The sequence below is a fragment of the Bemisia tabaci genome, chromosome 5, assembly GCF_918797505.1.
Source record: "Bemisia tabaci chromosome 5, PGI_BMITA_v3".
In the NCBI taxonomy this organism is placed as follows: domain Eukaryota; kingdom Metazoa; phylum Arthropoda; class Insecta; order Hemiptera; family Aleyrodidae; genus Bemisia; species Bemisia tabaci.
The window spans coordinates 36,544,879-36,568,787 of NC_092797.1; the positions used below are offsets into that span (position 1 = coordinate 36,544,879).

General features: G+C 40.8%; 1 protein-coding gene across 1 annotated transcript in view; it reads left to right on the forward strand.

Moving 5' to 3' along the window:
* nAChRalpha2 (nicotinic acetylcholine receptor alpha2) overlaps window positions 1-23,909 on the forward strand; it is an 89,761-nt gene that overhangs the window by 42,664 nt on the left and 23,188 nt on the right. Inside the window, exon 4 of the mRNA XM_019056897.2 lies at window positions 9,019-9,199. Coding sequence (XP_018912442.2) covers window positions 9,019-9,199 — 181 coding nt within the window. The remainder of the gene's footprint in view (window positions 1-9,018; window positions 9,200-23,909) is intronic.

Genomic DNA, 23,909 nt, shown 5'->3' on the forward strand with positions numbered 1-23,909 from the left:
GAGTAATTTATTGTAGTGGTGTTCAAAAGTCTAATGCATCCCCACCGGACACATAATCAGGAACCCCGATAAGCTATTGCACTTACGTGTTTTTGAAAGCTCTTCGTATATGTAGGACTCTATTGCTCATTTCCATCCGCTTAAAACAAGCCTCGTGTCATTTGAGCCCCGAATCTATCAGACTCGGTATAAGCGTGATGATAATGAAATTAAGCTTGATAAGGGGGCGGATTTTGAGGCAAAATGACTTGAAATTTGACTCCACCGCGGACAGACAAGCCGGGCTCTGGCGGGGAGCCAAGGCTCAAACACAAAGGAGCGAGCAATTCCTATCATATTATGACTTTGATTCCCCCATTCATACAGAATCGCGGAACCTGCCGCCTGGTGGCCGGGCTATCAGCCTGAATAGCATCCTTCCGCGGATTTTTCGCGCCCGGAATGCACCACCCCCCCCTCATGCACCCCCATTCAAACCCCCCTCCCCCCCCCATTCTCCGGCCACGGCCCCGTATCCTTCAGGCGCCGTCGAAGGGATGGAGACATCGCCAACACAGGTCCATCGGGGGACGAAATCCAGGGCAAACCGCCCTCCCCCCCACCCCACCCAGCCACTACACCGCCGCACTAAGGAAAAACGCCGCACGAACATTCGAGAGTTGCCAAATTTCCTTCGATAAAATGTTTATTTTTGAGGAAAGTTATGAATATTTCTCCTTAAAATTTTCGGAATCTTCAGGTAAAATTGCGAACTAAATGTTTTGAAAAATTGGGCGGAAAATATTCATAAATTTACCGGGAAATTTGCGTTTTATCTAAGGAAATTTGGCAACGCTTGAAGGTTCATACGGCGTTCTCCCTTAGCATGGCAGTACAACCCAGACGCTTAGCAGCCCTTGGGGCCTAGACTTGCTTTCACCTCGACTTAATGGAAAACGCATGCATAAATAAGAGGGAAATGGCAGGGGAGATGAGGTTGAATCGGACGCACTAAAATGAAATAAGTCTATCTACACTAAAAAGGGATATTTACGGGCGCGTTCCTAAATTGAATCGGTTGTTGTTAGGAACTCATGAACCTTGGCTTCCGTTGATCACGCAGAGCGTTAGGGCTCATAAGTTTTTGGACTTACGAACAGAAACCGATTCAATTACATAACGTACTTCTTCGACATTTTTTACACCCCCCACTTTTGTGGCGTGGGTTCCAATCCTCTAGCACGTAAGAAACGAAATAGCGTAACGCTCTCCTCGACCCCTTTTCCCCTAGAGCGTTATGTAATCTATGAACGTCCCTAAATGTGCCCCTAAAGTTGTGACCGATAACATCGATAATGGAAACACCATACGAAGTATTTCGATTGGTTGGTTGGAAACTCTCTGTCACATTTTGACATTTCGTCAACGATTTTTTGTCCGCGCATCTTATTTGTCCAGTAGTCTTTATATAAAAGAAAAAATTAAAGTGTTTTGGGAATCATTAAATTTGACAAGGTAACACCTCAATATTGACAATCTTCCTTAAATACATATTTTTCCCCATCAATTTAAGTGAAAATAATCTATGCGGAGTGTGCAAACATTTCAAAATCATCGGTTGAAAAACGCTGACTCCGCGAGTTTAAATATCAAAGCCAAACAGAGCAAAGCGGCACGCGGAGTGCTGCCTGCGCGACACGCGCATTGGCGCCTACAAACCTAACAGGGATACTTCACGCATTGCGCAATGCGTGAAGTATCACTGTTAGGTTTGTAAGCGCCAATGCGCGGCTCGTGCAATGCGTGAAGCATTCCTGTTGGTTTGTAGGCGCTGATGCGTGTTACGTGCTCGTCAGCCGCCCACCGCGCCGCAGCGTGCCACGGCGCGTGGCGCCTCAAGTAACTATTTCACAACAGAGGTGTTCGAAATTGAAGGCGCTCCAACATGTTTAAAGAGCTTTCTTCGCAAAATAAATCAAGATACAATGGCACAAAAAGAGAGTGGTAGTCCAAAAACTCGAACCAACCTTAGAAAATTTGACTTTTCTGCTTCTAAATTCTCATAGCAAGGACTGGAAGAGGAAAATTTAATGAATTGAAAAATATGCATCTTGTATTTAAAATTCAGGAGCAAAAGCAAAGGAAATACTGCCGCGCTATAAGGAAGGGCACCGTATGAGCATTCAAATGTTGCCGTTCTTCTCATAAAGTAAACGATTTTAGTCATTTATTTAAATCTTTCTCTTCGATTTTTCTCGGAGAATCCAATGCGGGCTTTATTCCGAGGCATCCAAAAATCTAATGGAAAAATATACCCCCCCCCCCCAATCACCCCTTTCAAAGAATAAATACTGTAAGGGCAGAAATTCGTCGACTTTCGAATTCTTAAAGGACGTTTTTACTGGACAAATGGAAAGGACACAATACTTGTCTCGATTAAATTTGATCAGAAGCTTAATTTCTGAGGGGATACTTAGGCGGTTTTTCCATAAAGACGGGGGCAAACGCGAGAAACAAAGATCCGATCCATTTTTCAAAAGGGAGGCGCTCCTCGGCCTATTATTCATAAAAAGGGTCGTAGGTGACGATGACATGTTCAGATCAAAAGAAGATTGATAGTGACTCCTCTGCGGGAAAGGGGCAAGGACATTAACCGCAAGCTCTGCGCGTAATGAGATTCGATTATTTAAACTGACCATGAAAAGTTACCACTCTTGCGAGAGTGCCTCACAAAAACAACGCAATTTCGCAGTATTTACATGGAAGATACGGGGTTTTTTATTAGTAGGGCAGAAGTATAACGACGTCGTTGAAATCGTGGCTTTTTGCTCGTGAGTTTTTTTATCAGAATCATCTGTGACCGTCCACACAGAAAGAAATCTTGGTGCTGGAAAACTGAAAATAGGGATATATTATCACCACTTATGGCAAATTATCACAAGTATTCAATTTGACTTTATAAGCCACATAAATGTTTAATCAGACCGTTTTTTTATGGTTTGAAGTTTGCAACTCAAACAAAAAGTGTCGCGTAAAAAATGTGCATAGCGTTGGAATGAAAAAAACATACGTACAAAGGTTTTCAAAAATTAAGTTTCCCGATTTTTTATATTCTGAGCTAAAATAGAGAAATCAAATCGGTTGGAAGGCTGAAGGTCAAGAAAACTCTCAACTTTAATATAAGCATAAGTGATTTAAAATCCAATCGAAAGATTCTCGAGAGACCTCAAATTCATTGAGAGACCACATACTGTCACCACGCACCTACAACGTAGGAATAGAAAGTAACCAACATTTTGTGTTACACGGGAAGGAGGATATAATTAAAGTAACTTATAAACGTGCGGTTAATATATTTATTTAGTTTTATCTTTGAGTTACAATGGCCAAATCTTTGGTTGAATGTTCGCAACCCCGTTAATAATCAGACACGAGCGGCGAGGGTCAAACCTGGATCTCATCAATTGCAGTTAAATGCGCTAGCCACTCACAAGTCACAACCTTTAAGTGACAGCAAAAAAAAAACAAGAGTACATTAGGTCAGCAGGACACTTTCTTCATTCGCAGATGTTTCAAAGGTGACCTGCGGTTTCGGTCGATTTAAAAAAAAATTGACCAATCAAGCTCTTTTGCTTGAACTGACTGAAACAAGTAACTCAAAGTACCTAACTAAAAATGACAATAAACACGAAAATTGTCGACTGTGCGCACGGATTGCAACGAAGATTTCCAATTTTGTCCTCCAAAGCGAAGAAAGCTACTTTTTATTTTCATCCCTTTCTCATCACCGGGTAGATTTTCAGATCGCATAGCACACTGAACTTCAATCAATTGCGATTGATTTGACTAAAGTTGACTCCTGCAGTTTTTCGGGTAGCGGAGGATTAGAATTGACGATTACAAAAACCGATAATTCCTCACGCGCCCAGCGTATTTTTCGTGAAGTTTCGTTGAAAGCTTTGTACCAATTTATACCGCTGTGCTTTTCTCCTCATCCTGACTGATGGCCCATACTCCCCATGAATCTCCAATGCAGTTGGCATCCCTGTTGGCGCGCTTTTCGGTCGGGCGAAATGCCTCAGGTGGGCCTATTGGAGCGTGCGGGGGAAATTTATGAGCCTAGGGGAAATGAGGATTAAGTGTTCGGTCACCGTGAAAAACCGGGCCTGAAACTCAAACGTCACGATCGCCCGGGCGGGGCACTGCAATGCAGGAGGGATTCGCTCTAAACCACACCGTCCAGCTCGATGAACCCGGATCCTTGACCCGCGAAACGCTGCGAGAAGCAAATAGGTTTACAAATGTTGCACGGAGATCACCAAATTGCCAGGAAATGGCCCGTTGAAACTCTGCAGTCAGATTACGTAATTTATCGCGAATGGGGCCATGAATTACCAAATTAGTCTCTCATTTAACATTTAACCTAAAAACTGTGAGGGACGAGTGACGAATACACAAAGAGCTCCTGCACAGTTTCATGCCTGACCTGAGTGATCATCACCAAAATGCGCATTACCTATCCCTCATTTGGCATGTACATATTTTACTCCGAATGACCTGATAAAATCTCGGTTTATCCAACGATGTCACCGAACGCTTTGATCGGAGAATTTTTCAAAGAATAAATGCTCTCGAAAGACTTTTAGAACAGACCAACTATACTTAGGTGCCTTGTTGGCAATTGAGACATTCCTCACTGAAGTGACATATAAACTTTGCAGTGCTGCTTCAAAAGTACATTTCTGTATTGTTTAGTATGTATTAATCCAAATAGTCACACGATGATGGTGATTTTTTAATCACCTGAGAGACAATACATCAGATTTTGGGGCTGTTGCACGCAAGAACCACAGTTGTTTGTATGAGCACTAAGGGGGGGGGGGGGGGGTGAAATGGCTCATATATCACGATGATTAAATTAAAAAAGTCTGGTATCCACTCCTTCTTGCGAAATTTTCGCAGTTTGGTAGGAGCTTTTTTAAAGGTTTCTTCTACAGGGGTAGTTTTCTAGTCACTGGTAACGAGTAAACAGCAACCTAAGGCGGCCTCGGTGTTTGCCGGTAAATGCCGGGAGTTACTGATTTGCTGTTGTTGTTGTTAATTTGTTCCGTTTTTAGCGGAACATGGTCTTTTAAGGTGATTCATGCCTGGAGCTGTTAGAGTGTGTTTCATCGATCTGCAGGTTATATTAATAAAAAATATAATTAGAATTGTCAATTTTCGCTAACCACAAGTTGCCGGAAGTTGCCATTGTTTGTTACCAGATACGGTGACTGGAAACTGTCTTTAGACGCGGGAAATTTGAAAAAGCGAATTCCAAACTACGCAAATCACACATTACGGAGTAGATTGCCGACGTTTTTAATGTAGCCATCGTGTTTTCAGTACAATTTTACCGCGGATTAGATTATTCATGCGGCTGTATCTCTTGCGACCAACAGACCCCGAGAAACCTCCAGTCTCAAATTAAGGACAAAGCTGCACAATCTGAGCAACAGTGCAAAGCTTAAACGTAATTTTTACGAAGAATGGCCCAATTTCATAAACTTCCGACATCGATCACCGAGACCATCAAGGCTCCTGAAGCTTCCTCCTGGAGTTGGCGAGCAAAATGTGAAGTTATCGGGAGCCGAAGGGGTAACGGCGGAACTTGAGCAATGAGAAAAGTTTGAGGACTTAATCAGATTAGATCACTGGTTCGAGTCAAATTCTGTCCCCGAAAGAAACAGTCGCAGGCGCCCGGGTTATGCTCCTTGCCAGGTTCACCAACCTCCCGGAGCACAACATCGGAAGAGGGAATTTTTAACCGCGTGACGAGACAACCCTGCTCTCTCGCAACGAGCCGCAAATCTCCGACGAACGTAATTTAACTTTTACAACTCCGCGATGCAGCCATTCAGACGTCTGGCGTGGCCGCGGGAGCCCCCGAAATACGCGCGAAATGACCGCAAGAGCCCATAAAAGTCGGGGGAATTTTTTCTTACCTTTCCGTTCGACAAAGGATCAAGTCGACGGAGTTCTATCCCGTCTCCTCTCATCTGGCTTCTGAGCATGTACCGAGTCTAAGCGTCTCGGAAATCGCTCGTAAATATCGGCAAAATGGCGGCGTGCACTTCCATAATGAACGCTTGAGCTGGTCCCTCCCCGCTAATCCTCGACTTTCCGTACTCTTATAATGATTATTTTCTCGCCGACAGTGCGGGGATCCAAGCAGGTTTGAATCCTCCTTCCGATCAACAATTGGCAACTACACAAGGTCTAACTAGATGGAAACGTCACACGACACTGGAAAAAAAACACATTGGATCTAGAGTCTAGACTCTTGAAAACATTGACAAAGAAAAAGGACTCTTGATTCAATCAGATTTAAGCTTAAATCAAAAAGAAATCCGCTCAAATTAAGAGGCTTGGTTCTTGATTTAAGCTTAAATCTGATTGAGAAATAAGAGTATTTTTTCTTGTCGATGTTTTTAAGAGTCATGGACTCTAGATCCAATGTGTTTTTTTCCAGTGGATTTCTCTCCAAAATCTTACGAACAACACGATTGAAACAATCGAAAGTGTGAAAATTAACTTTCGAACGAGATATTAACCAGCCGTTATAACGCAGATCAGATTAAAGTCAGATTATAAAAAATACTTTTTTTTTTGTATTTTTGCATTATATCAATTTTAGAGCCCACGCTAAATTAGTTTTCGCACTTTTAGACTACGACAGAGGATCCACCATCTTGATTCTTCCCTTTACTTTACATTTAAGTGTAATTACAGACGGTCTTCTGTCACACTCTAAAAGTGCGTAAACTTATTTGGCGTGGGCTCTAATAATTGGAAACACATATACTGATGGTGAAACTTCCAAACTACGTATCTTGATTTGCGACGTTGCAGACTTCCTGTCATACTTTAATTTTTAAATGAAGAACTACTTAACGTTGATTCTCAAAGAATTCCGTGATTTTTCTTTTCCGTGCGGAATAAATTCTGATAATGTTTCAAGGAATGATGTTGATTTGTTCTCCTTCAAAAAAAATTTCATCGTCAATCCCTTGTTCAGGACTTAATTTTCAGATCTTCCAAAGTGTTGTTCTCTTGAAATTTTGAAGAGGAATCATGTAGGATTGTAGATGTGTGCTCTAATTGAACCGCGTTTAACAGAAAGGAACCAAGCCACATCAGCCATTGCCAAAGAGCGACGCCAAAAACGACCGTTTTTTGGCACAATTTGGGCCAGAAGGGATTTTTCTGAAACCGGGCCCAAACGATACCTTATGATACCCTAAAACTCTGGTAAAAATTTTAGCTTGAGTATACGCACGGTTTTTCAGAAATGAGGGGGCAAAGTTGCCAAATCGCCATCATTCTGGACAGCATTTCTACACCAAAAAGACGGGAAAAATGGACGAAAAAGTTACACCTTTGATGAGTTTCGGCTGTAAATGTACTCATTGTGCCCCCAAGGATTTAACTGTGTTCAGTTTCAAAAATTTTTGTCGCACAGTGGTCCAAAATGGGGAGAAATCGTCGACAAATCTGGATTCCTCGTCAAATTTTTAGAAATGGAAGGAAAATTGTCGGTCTGCTGCAGTTTTCATGGCTTACAATATTCTTATTGGTCATCAATGCATGAATTTGTGTTCAGCTTCACAAATGCACATCGCACAGTAGTCAAAAATGGGGGAATTAGTGGACAAATTAAGATCCTCTGTCGAACTTTATAAAAATGATGTGAAACTGTTGGTCCCCAGTAGAGTTCAGATCCCGGAAAAATTCATGTTTTTAATTTTTTTAATTATTACTGCATGTCAGACCGTATTGTTTATAGAACGTTGTTATAGAATAGACTTTGTAGCATTATCTCAATAAAATATGCAAACTTTCAGAAATTTAAAAAAAAGAAGGAAAAATGGAGAGAGAAAATTAAAAAAAGATTTAAATAGTCAAAAAAAGAATTTAAAGAATTTTTCCGGGATCTAAAGTGTACTGGGGACCAACAGTTTCACTTCATTTTTATAAAGTTCAACAGAGGATCTTAATTTGTCCACTAATTCCTCCATTTTTGACTACTGTGCGATGTGCATTTGTGAAGCTGAACACAAATTCATGCATTGATGACCAATAAGAATATTGTAAGCCATGAAAACTGCAGCAGACCGACAATTTTACTTCCATTTCTAAAAATTTGACGAGGAATCCTGATTTGTCGACGATTTCTCCCCATTTTGGACCACTGTGCGACAAAAATTTTTGAAACTGAACACAGTTAAATCCTTGGGGGCACAATGAGTACATTTACAGCCGAAACTCATCAAAGGTGTAACTTTTTCGTCCATTTTTCCCGTCTTTTTGGTGTAGAAATGCTGTCCAGAATGATGGCGATTTGGCAACTTTGCCCCCTCATTTCTGAAAAACCGTGCGTATACTCAAGCTAAAATTTTTACCAGAGTTTTAGGGTATCATAAGGTATCGTTTGGGCCCGGTTTCAGAAAAATCCCTTCTGGCCCAAATTGTGCCATTCTTGGCGTCGCTCTTTAAGGGGGCAATTTAATTTTTTACGAGAGAACGTTTGCGCGGATTCTTTTGAAAATTTTAAGGAATTTGCCTCGTACTATGGAGAACATTCACTGACATTTTCACTAAAATCTGCACACCCGTTTTCGTGTGAGAAATTAAATTGCCTGATTAAGTTTGGCAATAGCTGACGTGGCTGGGTTCCTTCCCGTTTAACGCGGTCCAATTCATATCTTTTCTGGGAGCACATTCGTCCCAATGTTGATTTCACTTTGTTTCATGATTTGTCAATCATTTTTATGTTAATTTTTTGCTAAATGATGATTTAGAAACGATTTTTTTATTTTTATTTTGATGATTCAGAAAAGGAAATTCTACAAAAGGGTGTCTTCTTTTCTAAAATACTTGATTATGGTTCCGTTCTATACTAAACTATAAAATATTCCCAACATCGTGTTCGACTTGTTTGATAATTTTTCAATGATTCTTTAATGATTTTTTAACGATTTTTTGTTTATTCTTCCTCAGCGCCGACGGAGAGTACGTGGTGACGACGATGACGAAGGCAGTGCTCCACTTCGACGGGAAGGTCGTCTGGACGCCGCCGGCCATCTTCAAGTCCTCGTGCGAAATCGACGTCCGCTACTTCCCGTTCGACCAGCAAACTTGCTTCATGAAGTTCGGATCTTGGAGCTACGACGGCAACCAAGTTAGTTCCAAACTTTCCACAACTTCCCTTTGTGTCCCACTCCGGGCAGCGCCCGAAGACCATGAGCTTTTTTCGCCGGAGCCAAGTTAACGTGCTTGGCAGCGTATAAAGGCGTCGGCCCTTTGTGTAGATTCAGTAACTACCGTGTAAGCTCATCTTTTTATCTTCAGCCCCGAGTTTTCGATCTCCGCGAGTTTTGCCGCATACGCGGTTCATATTAGAGATATGTGTGTTGAAAGGCTCCGGGGTGCCTGAGTAACTTTTTAACAACTGCAGATGCAGGTGAAAATTGGGGGTTTTTCCACTCTTTTTTAAGCGTGCCAGTAGGGCTCGCTTTTTGAAATCACTCGGATGTACCATAGTACAGCACACCGATCAACCAATGCTATTCAACGGGCCGTCCAAATATTTTTTTCCTCGGACCCGTTTTCTTGTCTTTGAACCATTATACTGTCAAGCCCTGATGGTCTCTTACCAAAAAACCGAATGAACTGCTAATTGGGAACCCTTGAGAACATTTTCCTGTCAAAACCGTATTATTTCATTTGACAAAAACCTCATAGAAGCTTTCTTACGCTCGGAGGACTCAACTCTAGAACCTTCTTTCCCGCCAAAACTGTTTAGCCAATGAGCGTCTTGCACTGCAAGTGCAATCTGTGATGAGCCTCGTGACTCTTTATACCATGTACTAACCGTGGCCCCTGCAGAAATCCACTCAAACCACTGCAGTTATCTCCCGATATAGCTTTGGGTGTCAGGTTTCGAGCAAGGCAATAAAAGACGGCGAGGAGAGGGTCGCCTCGTCGAACCTATTATCTTCCACGCCCGATTAACCATTCACCGTGACGCCAGGATCCACCAAATTTTCACAAAAATTGTTTTCCGTCTATTTAGCGAGTTTTTCCTTACTTTCCGTTAAAGTACAAATAAAAAGAGACCTCATTTGTAAAAATCGGCCGAATAGGAGAGAAGTTACAGTTCGAAATCCAAAGAGATTAACTCAACGCGATTTCGATGCACGGCAGTTCGCCCAAATCACGGTCGTGCGAAATGCCGCATATCAGCTTAAAATCAAGATAATTGGACGGAATCTTTAAAATCAATTTACATTCAACGTTCATGAATCAATATTTCCTCCCAAATTTAGCAAAAAGTACCAATTGATGCAAATAACAAAAACGTGAAAATAGTAGGTATGTGTCCAACATTTTAGTTATTCGGCACGCTTTTCCAACATATTCATGTTGGATTTTTCTGCTTGTTTCTTTTTATGATCTTAAAAGTTTAACACGCGCAATCAAGGGGAGCTTTCATACTTCTCTAGTCTCTTGAAATTATTTTAGTTGTTACGTCATGGTAGCAAGGCGATATATAAATGCCGTATCTTTATTGAAACTTAGAAATTTCTCCGATTCTGCTTTATTTTTTTTTCGTGGAAAAATAGGTAGTAAAAAAAATTTTCGGATAATTTTGCGTGATTTTTTTTTTTTTTTTTCAGAAAAATGAAGAGAATTCCCAGAAAATTTCAATAGAAATGTTTTGGTGGGCGAGCTATTTTAAAAAAAATTCACCATACTGAAATGAAAAAAGGAAGTGTAGGTGCTCGAAATTTTTAGGTATAGACATGAAATGAGCTAACTTAATTAGAAGAATTATTGCCTGGTGAGCATAGAAGTACCTCCAAATTACAGTATTTTTTGAGAAAATTGGTGAGCCCTCCAATCTCCATCCTCGTTTGGACATGTTTAGTTCAAACAGTAGCAATTGAAGGGCGCATTCAAATCAACATTCAATGCGAATTCACACAAAAAACAATGCGTGTTGAGTACGCATAAAAAATAGATACACAACTACTCGCGGTCAAATGGCACGGTCAATTCCATTAAAAAATCAAATGTGTTCTTAAAAAACGCTACCCAACTTTGAATACCTATCAATCACTACCTCGTTTGATCTTCATTTTTTGAAAATCTTTAATTTGCGGTAAAACTCGAAAATAGAGACAGAGTTCTGAAGTTATGGTGATAAAAAGTAAAATTTGGCACATACATTTATTTTTGAGACTTGTTTTCCTCCAACAATAATGTCAGAAAAATCCTCGTGGGCACATGCTGTACTTTCCGTGCAGAAATCATGAATTACGTCATGGGAACGTCACGCCCTAGAAAAGAGAAGTTGTCCGTCAGCGTGACAAATGTGTAATGAAAAACACGGAGGATCCCTGCTTTTGTGACGTCACACTGTGCGGCGTGCGCCTTTCTTTTTAATATAAAAACCAATTGGACTAAACTTTGCAATAGGGAACTACAATTTCTGGTTTACCTATGAAAATACTTATCTGCATGGAGAAACTAATGGTATGTATGTTTTACCTAAACCTAGCCCAGAAATTGTAGTTCCTGATTACAAATGCAATCGAATTTGAAAGTACTCACTTAATCTAATCGAATGATGCCACTCTTTAATTTTAGCTATTGCTTGTAAAACATTCAGCAATGACTGCTCTGTTTGTGTTACTGAGCTCAAATCAAATCTTTGAGTGTAACTTTTTCAACACCGGCACAAATTATTTAAGAGGCTATTGTGTATCAGCTAGTTTACGGCATCTTCATCAGCGTCGTCTCGTAGGACGGTCGAACGCGTCTCGGAAAAATCGCCTTCAATTATTCGTGATACCACTTTAGTGACATAGGAGTCGAAATAGTTGTATGCAGAACTAGAGTCAATATTGTTGCTTGGAACTCAAGGGTTCACCTCATTTAAGTGAAGGTAAAATCAATCGATTTGTGTCGCAGCAGAATGCCTCAATTAAAAGTTGATATTTATGATGGACTTACTCGGAGGAAATACGCAAAGAAGCTATTTACTGTGCCGCAGTCTCACTTACCATACTTTTTTTCCATGTGCAAGCTCGCATCATGTTTTAGGGGCCGTTCTCAAGATAACTAACGCCAAGAATTGGAATTTTTTATATTCTTCTCCTTCTCCGCACTTGCAACAAAGGCGTCCTTCCCCTTTCCTCCTCCCCCCCCCCCCACAAAAATGCAACGCTCTGCTCAACCCATTTCCCCTAAAATTGTCGTTTCTTGGTAAATTTTAAATGAGAAATTGCCACATTGCGAAGATTTGCCATCCTGGATGTTCAAAAAAATTTCACGCATTCCCGACTGCAGCGTTACAAATCCCAGCGCAGTACTCCACTCCTTAAGTAACGTACTCATAACGCAAGCTCTGACCCTTTCCTCTCCAAAGCGTTGCGTATTCCATGAACGATCTCTTAACCGTCACTCCTGAAAACCCTCCACGTATGAAGATACCCATCTTCCGCATAAACACGTCCAATACACGTCGAGCACAGTCGTTTAAATCGAAAATCCCAGACGCTCGCGCGGAAGCCCCGTTCACACGAGCGTTATCCCATCTCGTTGATGAGATAGAGATCACTCCAGGATTCCCGGCGAAACCTTGGTTAATTTGAATCGGGAAGCAGGATCGGAGCCCCGGGCACCGTCGCGCCGCACTGTGGATCGAGTCGATAGGAGAAGTCGGATAAAATTTGGAAACTTCAAACGCTTATAACTCCGCTTATACAACCCTTTTAGGTTCTAAAAGTGGCTCCATTGGTTTCCTCGTTGAATTTCCTTCTGTAAACACCCCTTGAAATTTAAAATGTGACGAAGTAGACATCAAAATTTGCATTTTTAGTCAAAAATTTCATGTCCGACATCTCTAATTGACTCGATCCACTGTGCGGCGCTTTTTTTTGCTTTTTAGGGCACACAATGGATCGAGTCAATAGGAGAGGTCGGATGGAATTTGGAAACTTAAAACTCCTTTAATAGAAAACTTTGAATTTCTACAAGTGGTTTCATTGGTTTCCTCGTGAAATTTTCTTACAGAAACACTAGTTGAAATTTAAATGTGACGAAATAAACATCAAAATTTGCAGTTTTAGTCAAAAATTTCATGTCCAACATTTCTAATAGAGAATTTTCATGCAAATTTTTTAATGCTTCATTTGAAAGTGCTTAAAGAGTTGATTTCTTAGTATTTTTATGATTTTTTTCTGATATGGGAAATATTATAAATTAGCGCTTAGTGATGTCATCCGACGGCATTTCCCATTTAAACGCACGTATTTTAGCAGATTGTATCATTTTGTCATATCTCCTCCAATAATTGTCCAGTTTATGAACCAAGTATATCCTTGTGTTCGGTTCACTGGGTAGTGACCATTCAAACATGGAATTCATCAAATTTCAGACACCTGCAAATTCTCCATCGACTTGATCCATTGTGCGTCGGTGCACCGCTTGCGGAGGGGAGGGGGCCGGGACAGAGGGGTGGAGAAAGAAAGGGCAAGGGAAGGGGGGAGAGAGGGATATCAGTGCCCCGGTGGCTGTGGCGTTGAGCCGTCGATTAAATCCTCCCGGCACCGTTCGGGTCTCGGCGATTCGGTCCGAAGGCGAAGGCGCGAAAGGGCTTATGATGACGTCACGCTTTCCGGTGGCGTCAGCTGTCGCCGTTCTCACCCGGGACGGTCCCTTTCATCCGCCTCCTCCGGTCCGATGACAACCCCGCCGCGATAAAAGGGATTCTTGACGACTCCATGCCGCCGCCTCCGTTTGATCTCAGACGTGCACTCTCCGTTGCCAGATTCGACGGATCTGTTGCGCTCGGGAGACGGTGAGGCGTAAACGATCGATTATCGATGTTTCTCAATTTGAAGCTATGGTACACTGGAAAAAAAAGTCGCTTGGATTTAGAGTTCAGACTCTTGAAAACATTGACAAGAAAAAATACTCTTGATTCAATCGGATTTATGCTTGAATCAACAGTATTTTTTCTTGTCAATGTTTTCAAGAGTTTGGACTCTAGATCCAAGCGACTTTTTTTACCAGTGTATGAAATCGTAATCAAAAGTATATTAACGTACGGGTGTGAAGTTTGGCAGCTGAAGAAACGGACACAGGATATGCTAAGAGCAACGGAGATGGATTTCTGGAGGAGGTCAGCAGGAATTTCTAGGAGAGATCGGGTCCGTAATGATGGAGTGCGTCAGATGATGGAAGTCGAAAATGACATCGTGTTCAACGTCATGACCGCAAACAGCTTGTCTGGTACGGTCATGTCGATAGGATGACGGAAGAGAGGCTGCCGAAAAAGATGCTTGATCGGGTTCCTCCTGGGAGGAAACGAAGGGGACGCCCCAGGGGTGAAAGGTTGGCGACAGGGGGTTATGGATGAGATGAAGGAATGCCAACTCCCTGATGACCTGTGGGAGGACCGAGTTTTGTGGCGGATAGGCGTTGCAGAGCGCCGGAGAGCGCTGTTAGAGCGACTCTCATGTATGTACGTATGGTGCTCATGTATGTATGGTAAGAAATAATCGATTATTAAAGCGTTCGTTGCAAACACCCTGTTCATCGATCCTTTTCATGGGTTTAAATGGCAGATCAATCAGAATATCTCAAAGCACGCCTCGCCACTGAGAGAAACAACTGGTTAGATTTGGTATGTCACATTAAAATCACGCAAGTCAATATTTTCTTAAATATTCTACCAAATACGGTCGTCCAGATCGTCGTAAAGACAATGCACCATTCGGATGCAGCATGATCGATCGATTGTTATGCCATTTAAACCTATAGAAAAGGATCGATAAACAGGGTGTTTGCAGCGAACACCTAAATGATCGATTATTTACCATAGATTTAAATGGCATAATAATCGATTAATCGCAATTCGTGCTACGCAATTGGACTCCGTGCTCTCTTTAACGAGGAATGGTTTTTCTGATAAATATCAAAGTGAGCATAGCGTCCAAAATCGTGAGGTGCGGGCACCCTGGTAAAAATTGGCGATACGAGCTGCGTTTCAAAATACCATAGGAATTCTTATAGCCGACTAAAGAGGGCTATTGAAAATCATATAGCTGGCTGTAGAAAGCGGAGCAAATCATATGGCCGGGCTATACGAAGGTATAAAAAAGTATACAGTCGGACTATAGTTCCTATCGCCGGGCTTTAAACTTTATCGCCATTGGCTATAAAAGGCTATAAGAAATTGTGTAGAAATTCGTGTGCTTTGGAAATCATTAAGTTTGATACGGAACTACCTTAATGTTTACAAAACAAACATTATATTTTCCTTTAAAACATATTGTTTTTTCATCAATTAAAATGAGATGGTCCATACAGAGTGTGCTAACATTTCAAAATCATGAGTTGAAAAACGCTGACTCCGCGAGATTAAGTATTAGAGCCTAACACAAAGCGGAGCGGCGACGCATTGGCGCCTACAAACCTATCAGGAATACTTCACACATTGCGCAATGCGTGAAGTATCCCTGTTTATCAGTGTATTTATTTGTATTTATCAGGACATTATAGTGAGGTGAAGACGGAAAAATAGTGTGCTTGTAGAAAATTGTGTTTAGTTAGGTTAGGTTATTCTCGGTTAGATTAGGCCAAAGACATGGCCTACAAACCTAACAGGGATACTTCACGCATTGCGCAATGCGTGAAGTATCCCTGTTTACCAGTGTATTTATTTGTATTTATCAGGACATTATAGTGAGGTGAAGACGGAAAAATAGTGTGCTTGTAGAAAATTGTGTTTAGTTAGGTTAGGTTATTCTCGGTTAGATTAGGCCAAAGACATGAAGACGGAGTGCTCGTATCTAAAAGCACGGGAAGAAGTGAAACCATTCTGGCGATGTGAATCCATGAGCAGGAAACGATTTGATTTGAATTTGTCCTCTTGATTTTTCCACATTTCTTCTTCTAATCTCGTTTTATTTGCCTAAAACGAACAAATAAATATAGTTGGTATTGTGAATTTGTATGGAAAACCTATTTTGGCTTGGTGACAAAGAGGAATCTTTCAGGAATCTCAGATAAAGTTAGTTTTTCTGCTGCTCTAACCAATAGGAGAGGTGGCTCCATTTTCTTCTTCTAGCGCTCCGTCTTTATGTCTTTGGATTAGGCTCGTGTAAGTTAGATAATGTTATGTTAGGTTAAGTTGGATTAGAAAAGAAAATTATGTGATTTTCTATCATGACGAAGAATGGATGGATGTGCGGCGTGTACGACAAAAATAGGCAACCCCGATCTCATCATGACGCAGAGTCGGGTAATAGGGAAGACGGAGGATTAAGTTACAGGATGCTTTGTCTGTTATGAAGGTCTCGGGCTGAAGATCTTTGCTTTTAAACACAGCGAAACAGTTGCGTCTGTAATCTCCGCCGTCTCAACCTCTCTCGAAATGAATACAGAACGGGGAAATTGTGTAGACGAAACGAGCCGTGTCACTCGGCAAAGCTGAGAGATTACGCGTTTCCAATATACCGGAAACGCATTCAGAATTCGATGTAGGTCTTTCGAAGACCCGTTACACCGCTATGAAACAGGGAGAAGCCCGCAATGAGTCGCGCGATACAATTCTGGATTCTGATTTTTCAAAAAATTTGCAACTCCCTTGTAAAAATTGGCGATAGTAGCTGCGTTTCAAAATACCATAGGAGTTCTTATAGCCGACTGAAGAAGGCGATAGAAAATCATATAGCTGGCTGTAGAAAGTGGAAAAAATCATCTGACCAGGCTACACGAAGCGATAAAAAATTATACAGCCGGGCTATAGTTCCTATCGCCGGGCTTTACACTTTATCGCCTGGCTGTTGCTTTTTCGCCATCGGCTATAAAAGGCTATAAGAAATTGTGTAGAAATTCGTGTGCTTTGTAAATCCTTAAGTTTGTACGGAATTACCTTAATATATTTACAAAACGCACATTATATTTTCCTTTACTACTTATTTTTTTCATCAATTAAAATGAGAATAAACCATACAGAGTGTGCAAACATTTCAAAGTCATGAGTTGAAAACGCTGACTCCACGAGATTAAATATTAGAGCCTAACACAAAGCGGAGCGGCGGCGCACTGGCGCCTACAAACCTAACAGGGATACTTCACGCATTGCGCAATGCGTGAAGTATCCCTGTTAGGTTTGTAGGCGCCAATGCGCGTTACGCGCTGGCTGCCCGCCCGCCTCGCCGCAGCGTACCACGGCACTTGAAGCAACTATTTCACACCAGAGGTATTGCACAGTATCATGAGAAATTGAAGGCGCTCCAACTTATTAAGAATGACAGGCATCCCTCAAAAGTACGGAGCTTTCCTCGCAAAATAATTCAAGATACTACGGCACAAAAAGAGAGCGGTAGTCCAAAAACTAACTAAGTCCTGGTATCCGTATTTTGTAACGTTTAGTATAAACTTTATCGTCTGGCTGTTGCTTAATCGCCATCGGCTATGAAAGGCTATAAGAAATTGTACAGACAGCTACAGAAGCTATTGAAACTCTTACAGCCGGCTATAGGTATATGGTATTTTGGAACACAGATTCTACTGCCAATTTTTACCAGGGCTAGTTGAGACAAGATTCAGTCTTTACGTAACAAAGGGAGATTTCAAAAAGTAGGTAAATAAGATAAATGGACTGCATTTTACGATAAGGAACTATAATTCCTGGCTCATAAATAATAGCAAATTTGCCGATTGACAACCTAATACGTAACGGTACAGATTTTGGATGTATAATGGGCTAAATTTTTTAGTTCCTATTTGCAAAATGTGGTCTAAAAAATGTGGTTCCACGGAACAAAAGTTCTTAGTCCACGAGGGCCAAATTTCTAGACGAGTAACTCTTTTTTTTGAGTCGGTTCAAAAAATCTGATCTTGAAATATTGACGGAAAACTCTCACCAAGGTGCTCCAAAGAATAAGCCAGCGGCAATTAAATTCATATTTGCGCGAAAAGAGGATGTCAAGTGTTGTTTTGTAATCCAGTAATTTAGCACTCTGATTATGGAAGATTAGCATTTTAAGAGGGCTCTTCTTATAATTACGTTTTTGAGCTACAGACTTCATAACGTCGTACCTCCGGTTTCTTTTTTTCTGTAATTCTCTTTTTTTTGTGTGCGTATGTGTGTACTGCGGTTTGCTCCATTTTCAAAAAATTAGTCTTATCGTCAATTACGGACTTTTTTCCGAAAACGGTCCCATCTTTGGATGGAAATTTGGTCATTGCTGGTACATTTCCTGCTAGCACGGCAGTTTTCTGACCAGTGTTCGAAACTCACAGGCGCCAACGCGCCAAATGCGCCTAAAAATGAAAGCTCTGCGTCAACGTGGCCCCTAAAAATGTTGATTTTCATAGGAAGTCACATGAAGAAAGAAAAACAAATCTATTTGAATTAAAAAAAAACTCAGAATTTTCAGCACTACAAGTGAAAGCTTTTTCTATTCTTCATACACGATTTCATTGTTAGTGCTTTTGTCTTTTCCAAGTTACAGCTACTCACTGGTTGTGTTCCGAAAACATCTTGCGTCTAACTTTCCACTAAATGCGCCGTAATATATAGGCAAAAAGTCAATTTGGCCCCTAAAAAATCTTCAATGGCGCCTTAAAATCGGGCTTCATGCGCCACATGGCTCCTAAAACTCAAAGGTGAGTTTCAAACACTGTTTCTGACGTTAATTTTAGGGTTGATTCCGTATGGAGAATAAAAAAGAAAAAAAAAGAATAACTTTATTCAATGACGGCATTTTCACCAGGCACCGCTCGTGTACTAAGTAAACGCACGTTGGTGCTGCCTAGCTTAACATAAACCGCTGAAAACCATATAGGTTCTATTGGACATACGTGATTCTTCGTGCAATGGGCTTTCGAACGCAGGAACGTCCGCACGTGAAATTCATACGAGCAGAATTTTTAATATCGTAATCGATGCGTGAGCACGCCCCGGTAAATGTGGTTTACCCAGTCGCACACATGTATCTTCGACAGAAAAACCCGGCAAAAACTCCGATTTCAAAAATACTTAGCACAAGTATACTGCGTAAAAACCTGTAAGTTTGGTGTCGTGTATAAAATCTCCGAGATAATTTTTTTTTAAACGAGTATTTCCTTTTTTTTAATTTTGAACGAAAAACGTATGACAAATGCTTTTCAAATTTAGGGTGCATTTTTAAAAAATGTGTTCGAAAATGAATGACTCGGATCAAACGATGTGTTCGGTACGATATTTTTTGCGGACATTCACCGAAATCGTCGTCTCCCGCACGAAGGAGCGTAACTCCATTCCAAGGTTGCCAAGGTGACTTGAACAATTAATTTATTTTGCAAAAATGCACGTAGGCAATTTGTATTCAAAATATTTCTGCTTTTTGCCTGGAATCTAGAGAAAAATCGGGGAAATTTTCAGTTAAAAATGCCTAAGATTCTTTTGATTCATAGACAATTTGCTAGGGGAAATTTAGCAACATTGAAGTGGCGTTACGTTCTTTCGTCCAGGGGAGATGACGAAATGTGATATCCCATCTGATTTTGCAGTTTCAGCCATTTGGACAAATTTGACCGAAGTTAGTATAACTACATTGCATATTGCCCACTAGCCTCTCTTGGTTTTATTTATTTTATAGGACCAAAAACCACGGAACATTCTGCCTCAAATTTTGTGGACATTCTCTGGATGGTTGAGGGAAAATTCACAAAGAATTCCAAGAGGTGGTGGGAAAAAATAAAATATCAGGCAACATGAAATGCAATAAAGCAAATTCTGATCAATTTTTTCTGTTGCATAGTTAAAACCGGGGTTTAATTGACGAATACCATGCGGTGAAAAAACTTGGTTCAAAGAAGATACCATCGTTTTTGGTCCGAAAAACTGAAGTAATCGTTAGTCACTGGAATCGAAATTAAAGTTTCCGTCGGTTATAGAACGATCGGTTAATCAAACTGAAAACACTAAAACTTGCATTCTTCACCAAAGACTTCGGTTATTTAAACCAAGGTTTGGTCTCTGTAACTGAAAACTTCGGGTACCAGAACGGGAAACTTCGGTGTTCCGTGTAAACCGAGGTCATAACCGACTTTTTTTCCCTCTGAGCCCAGTGTGCGTCCCAGTGAGGGTACTGCGACAAACGCCGTCAATATCGCAAAATAAAGAAAGGAGAGACGCGAAGATAGCGGAGTAAAACGAGAGAAAGCTCTGTCGGAAATTCACAAAACAAATAAGAGCCGACAAAAATAAACAGAACGGTGGGAGGTGTATTTACTTTGAGTTTCAATTTTAAATGAGGGACTCGCCGGGTACGGATGATCGAATCTCAATTGCACCTAGTCGATCAGAAAGGAATACCGGGCGCATTGAAAAAAAACTTATGAAAGCGTAGAATTCAAAAGGAGTTGCGTTGTTTATGAACCGAGCCCTAGAAGTTGGTTTCTTTCTTCTGAACTTCCACGATCCGATGGAACGATCCAATTCAAATATCATAAATCCCATCACGAGAGATGTTCGGTCTCCACGAATCGAAACGCAGAATGAAAGTTACGAAATAACATCAGGTTTGCCAGTGACCGAAGTTTGTGTTTTATTTTGAGGTTTACTTTCCCAGAGAGAGCACATCTTGAGCCGCTCTAGATGAGTGAGTTAGATGACAGAATTGACAAAACTGCGAAGAATGGTTCAGCGTCTTGAGACAGGCATTCTTTTCAAGAGCACACCTGATATTTCAGATACTGTTTCCCCACAACACTCCTCAAAACACTTGAATTTGTACACTGTTTATTTTTCAAAGTTTGAAGATGGAGAGCAACTCGGCAGTTTTAGATAAGAAATCGTTCGCAGACTCCTGGAGATCCATTTTCAACTCTTTTGCCTATTTGAGATGGAGTTTCCCGTGCTCTCTCAACAGGTGAAAATGCAAATATTGAGATGAACTCATCTCACGTTTAGGGAAGAGTCAAATCTTGTTTTGAAAGATCAGCGACGGATCTTGAGTGAGGCATAAATTAAAGCATTGCAGGAAAATAAGATTAAATTTTACGTCACGCTCGAGGCTTTATGCACCCTTCGTCCCTTCCTCCTTCACAATTTTTCAGCGTTCCATATCTCGACAAAAAATATTCTTAAGTACACCAATAAAAGTGATAAGTGCACAAAGGCATCCTTTATTTTTGAATGACTCACGTTTCTGCGCGTGAACACCTGCTATTAAAAAAATTAAGTCGAGAGACCCCATTTGTAAGCCTGGGTCACACGGTTAAATTGAAGCTACTGAAGTACCGAGATCCGCGAAGTCAGGATTCTGTTCGGTAATACGAATACCAGTCAGAGATCAGTGCTACATCAAATTTCTGCAGCCCGCCTTAATTTGATGCCATAAAAATCTCTCGTTGATGCAAAATGCTCAAACAAAATAAGTAATATACTACCACGAGAACCTTTGTAGCACTGGCTCTACATTGGCACAATATGTGAGAATTTTGTTCAAATACTAACCTAATGTTGCCTAAATAACGATGGCTGAAGTGCAAACTTACGTATATAGCTCCATTGCAATGTTTCAAAGTTTCCATTCCTATTTTTAATTTTTTCGAAAAGAAACAAATCAACTTTATGGCTTGAAATTCGAACAGAATATTCTGCGAATAAAGAAGAAAAATCAAAGAAGTTTCCAAGAAATTACGTTGACTAATTAGCTAAAGAAATAATAAAGTATGACAGGGAGTCTGTAGCATCGAAACCGGAGATACGTGGTTTCGGACTTCGTCCATCGATATGTTTGTCCTAAGCCCTGGATAGACGATCAAATTCCGAACCAATTCCGATCAAAGTAGACATGCTGATGACTGGTGGTCACAATCTACCATCAAATTTTGACGGGCCGCACTTTTTTTTTCAAAGTAAGATCAGACCGGTGTACCATCATTCATCATTTCCTGCCACAGGAAACATTTCTGCCAAGTTTTCATTTTAAAATGAAGCAAATTAATGAATTTCAGACTGATGACTCCCGACACTTTGATGCTACTTTGATCGGAATTGGTTCGGGAATTTGATCGTCTATGCAGGCCTTTACCTGGGAGTGCGATTTGGCAACATCCTGCGGCTGACCGAGGAAATACCTTCTTGTTTGTCGGCGCAAGTTGGCACGAAGAGAAGCGCCTGCAAGTGGCCAATATGCAATAGGCGTTGCTCGACGCGTGTGTGCAGCGTGCAGCAATAAGAATTTCAATAAAAGCCGTGATCGGACACCCAATGGCATCGCTCGGATGCGCTGATGGCTCGAACCGCGCGCGGGCTGAAATTCCTCCGACCCAGATTAAATGGCAGCCTTTGATTTCGGAGGCGTTTTCCTGCAGTGCTTGAGTTTGAACCCTTCATCGTGGCGCACGGTTTTTCGCTGCGCCTGAAAACATGTAATTTCGACCGCAGTTGTCCGCAATCTTTTATTTATTTTTTAAGGCGATTCGATGGACGTCGTATTTTGTGTTAGAACGGCATGCGATATATCACATCAAATACGAGTGGTTCAATGTTCCGGCTACTTGTTATTTTCATCGAACTTTGAAATAGCAGTTCTGTAGTCACGAGACTAAATAATTTGTATGTGCGGAAATGCACTACTTTGCATTGCCGTTTCACAAATGAATAGGGGAAGATAAAATAGCTGGACCACGGAATTGTTGACTTAGATTTATTAAATTATGTATGAATTTCAAAGTATTAACTTCGTCTTCAGCGTATTATAAACTAGGTACGAACCATAAACTACAATAAAATAAAAAGTAAAAACGTATCATAATGCATGACTAGCAAGAGAGAAGAATCGATTTGTTTACTTTCTTCCCTATTTTGTATCAATTATTTTTACATTATTTCTTTCTCTCTTGCTACTCATACATTGTGATACGTTTTTATTTTTTACTTTATTGTATTTTATGGCTCGTAATTTATAATACGCTGAAGCCAAAATTAATACTTTGAAATTCATACTTAATGTAATAAATCTAATTCAATAACAATTCCGTGGTCCGCGCGGCTACATCATCTTCCCCTATTCATGTATAAATGATTTACATAACAAATTTGACAAAAAAAAATCAACGTAATAATGACAGAATATTTGGAGGAAGAATCTCGCATTCGATACGGTTATCAAAACTGTATTTGTACGCGATATTTTTCCTCTAAAATCCGCCTTTACTTCTTTGAATTTATTAGTCCCAATTGGCAAGGGAATTTTTTAATCTCGTGACAACCGAAATGCAGCTGAAAGATGTAAAGCAGCTTTTCGCCCTCTTTTTAAAATGGTGCGCCATCGAATACTCACATCGAATACTTCTTCGCAACAACTGGCAAAGCTGGTGGAGTATTTTGTCAACAAAAGCGCTGCCGTCTGAAGTTACGTGGAGCGAAAACTGGAGGTACAAATGCTTTAATGAAAACCCCAATTCTGGAGTAAAAGGTTAGCGACCGACGTACATACAAAAGGAAACAACTCGCCAAATCCTACGTAATGACGGCTGAAACTTGCCAACAACAGTAAAACTAACGAAAGAGGTGTCTCTGAAAACACTACGTTCCATTTTGGAACCAAAATTCCAACGTGATTCAGCACAAGCGTTCTATCTCTATCGACTGTTGTTTGTTTTCTCTCTGTATTGAAGCAGAGTAATACACAATTTACCTGTAAAAATCGCTCAAAATGACCGCCCATAGGGTAAGGGACCTTTTTACCGAAATATCTGCGGATAGAGTCGAACCAAAACGAAATCAGGAAGGTGTCAAGTTTGCAGTTCGCGAATTGAGTTTTCATTACGCGTATTTTCATCCGCAGAGGCGTTTCCAATGGATTCCTCTC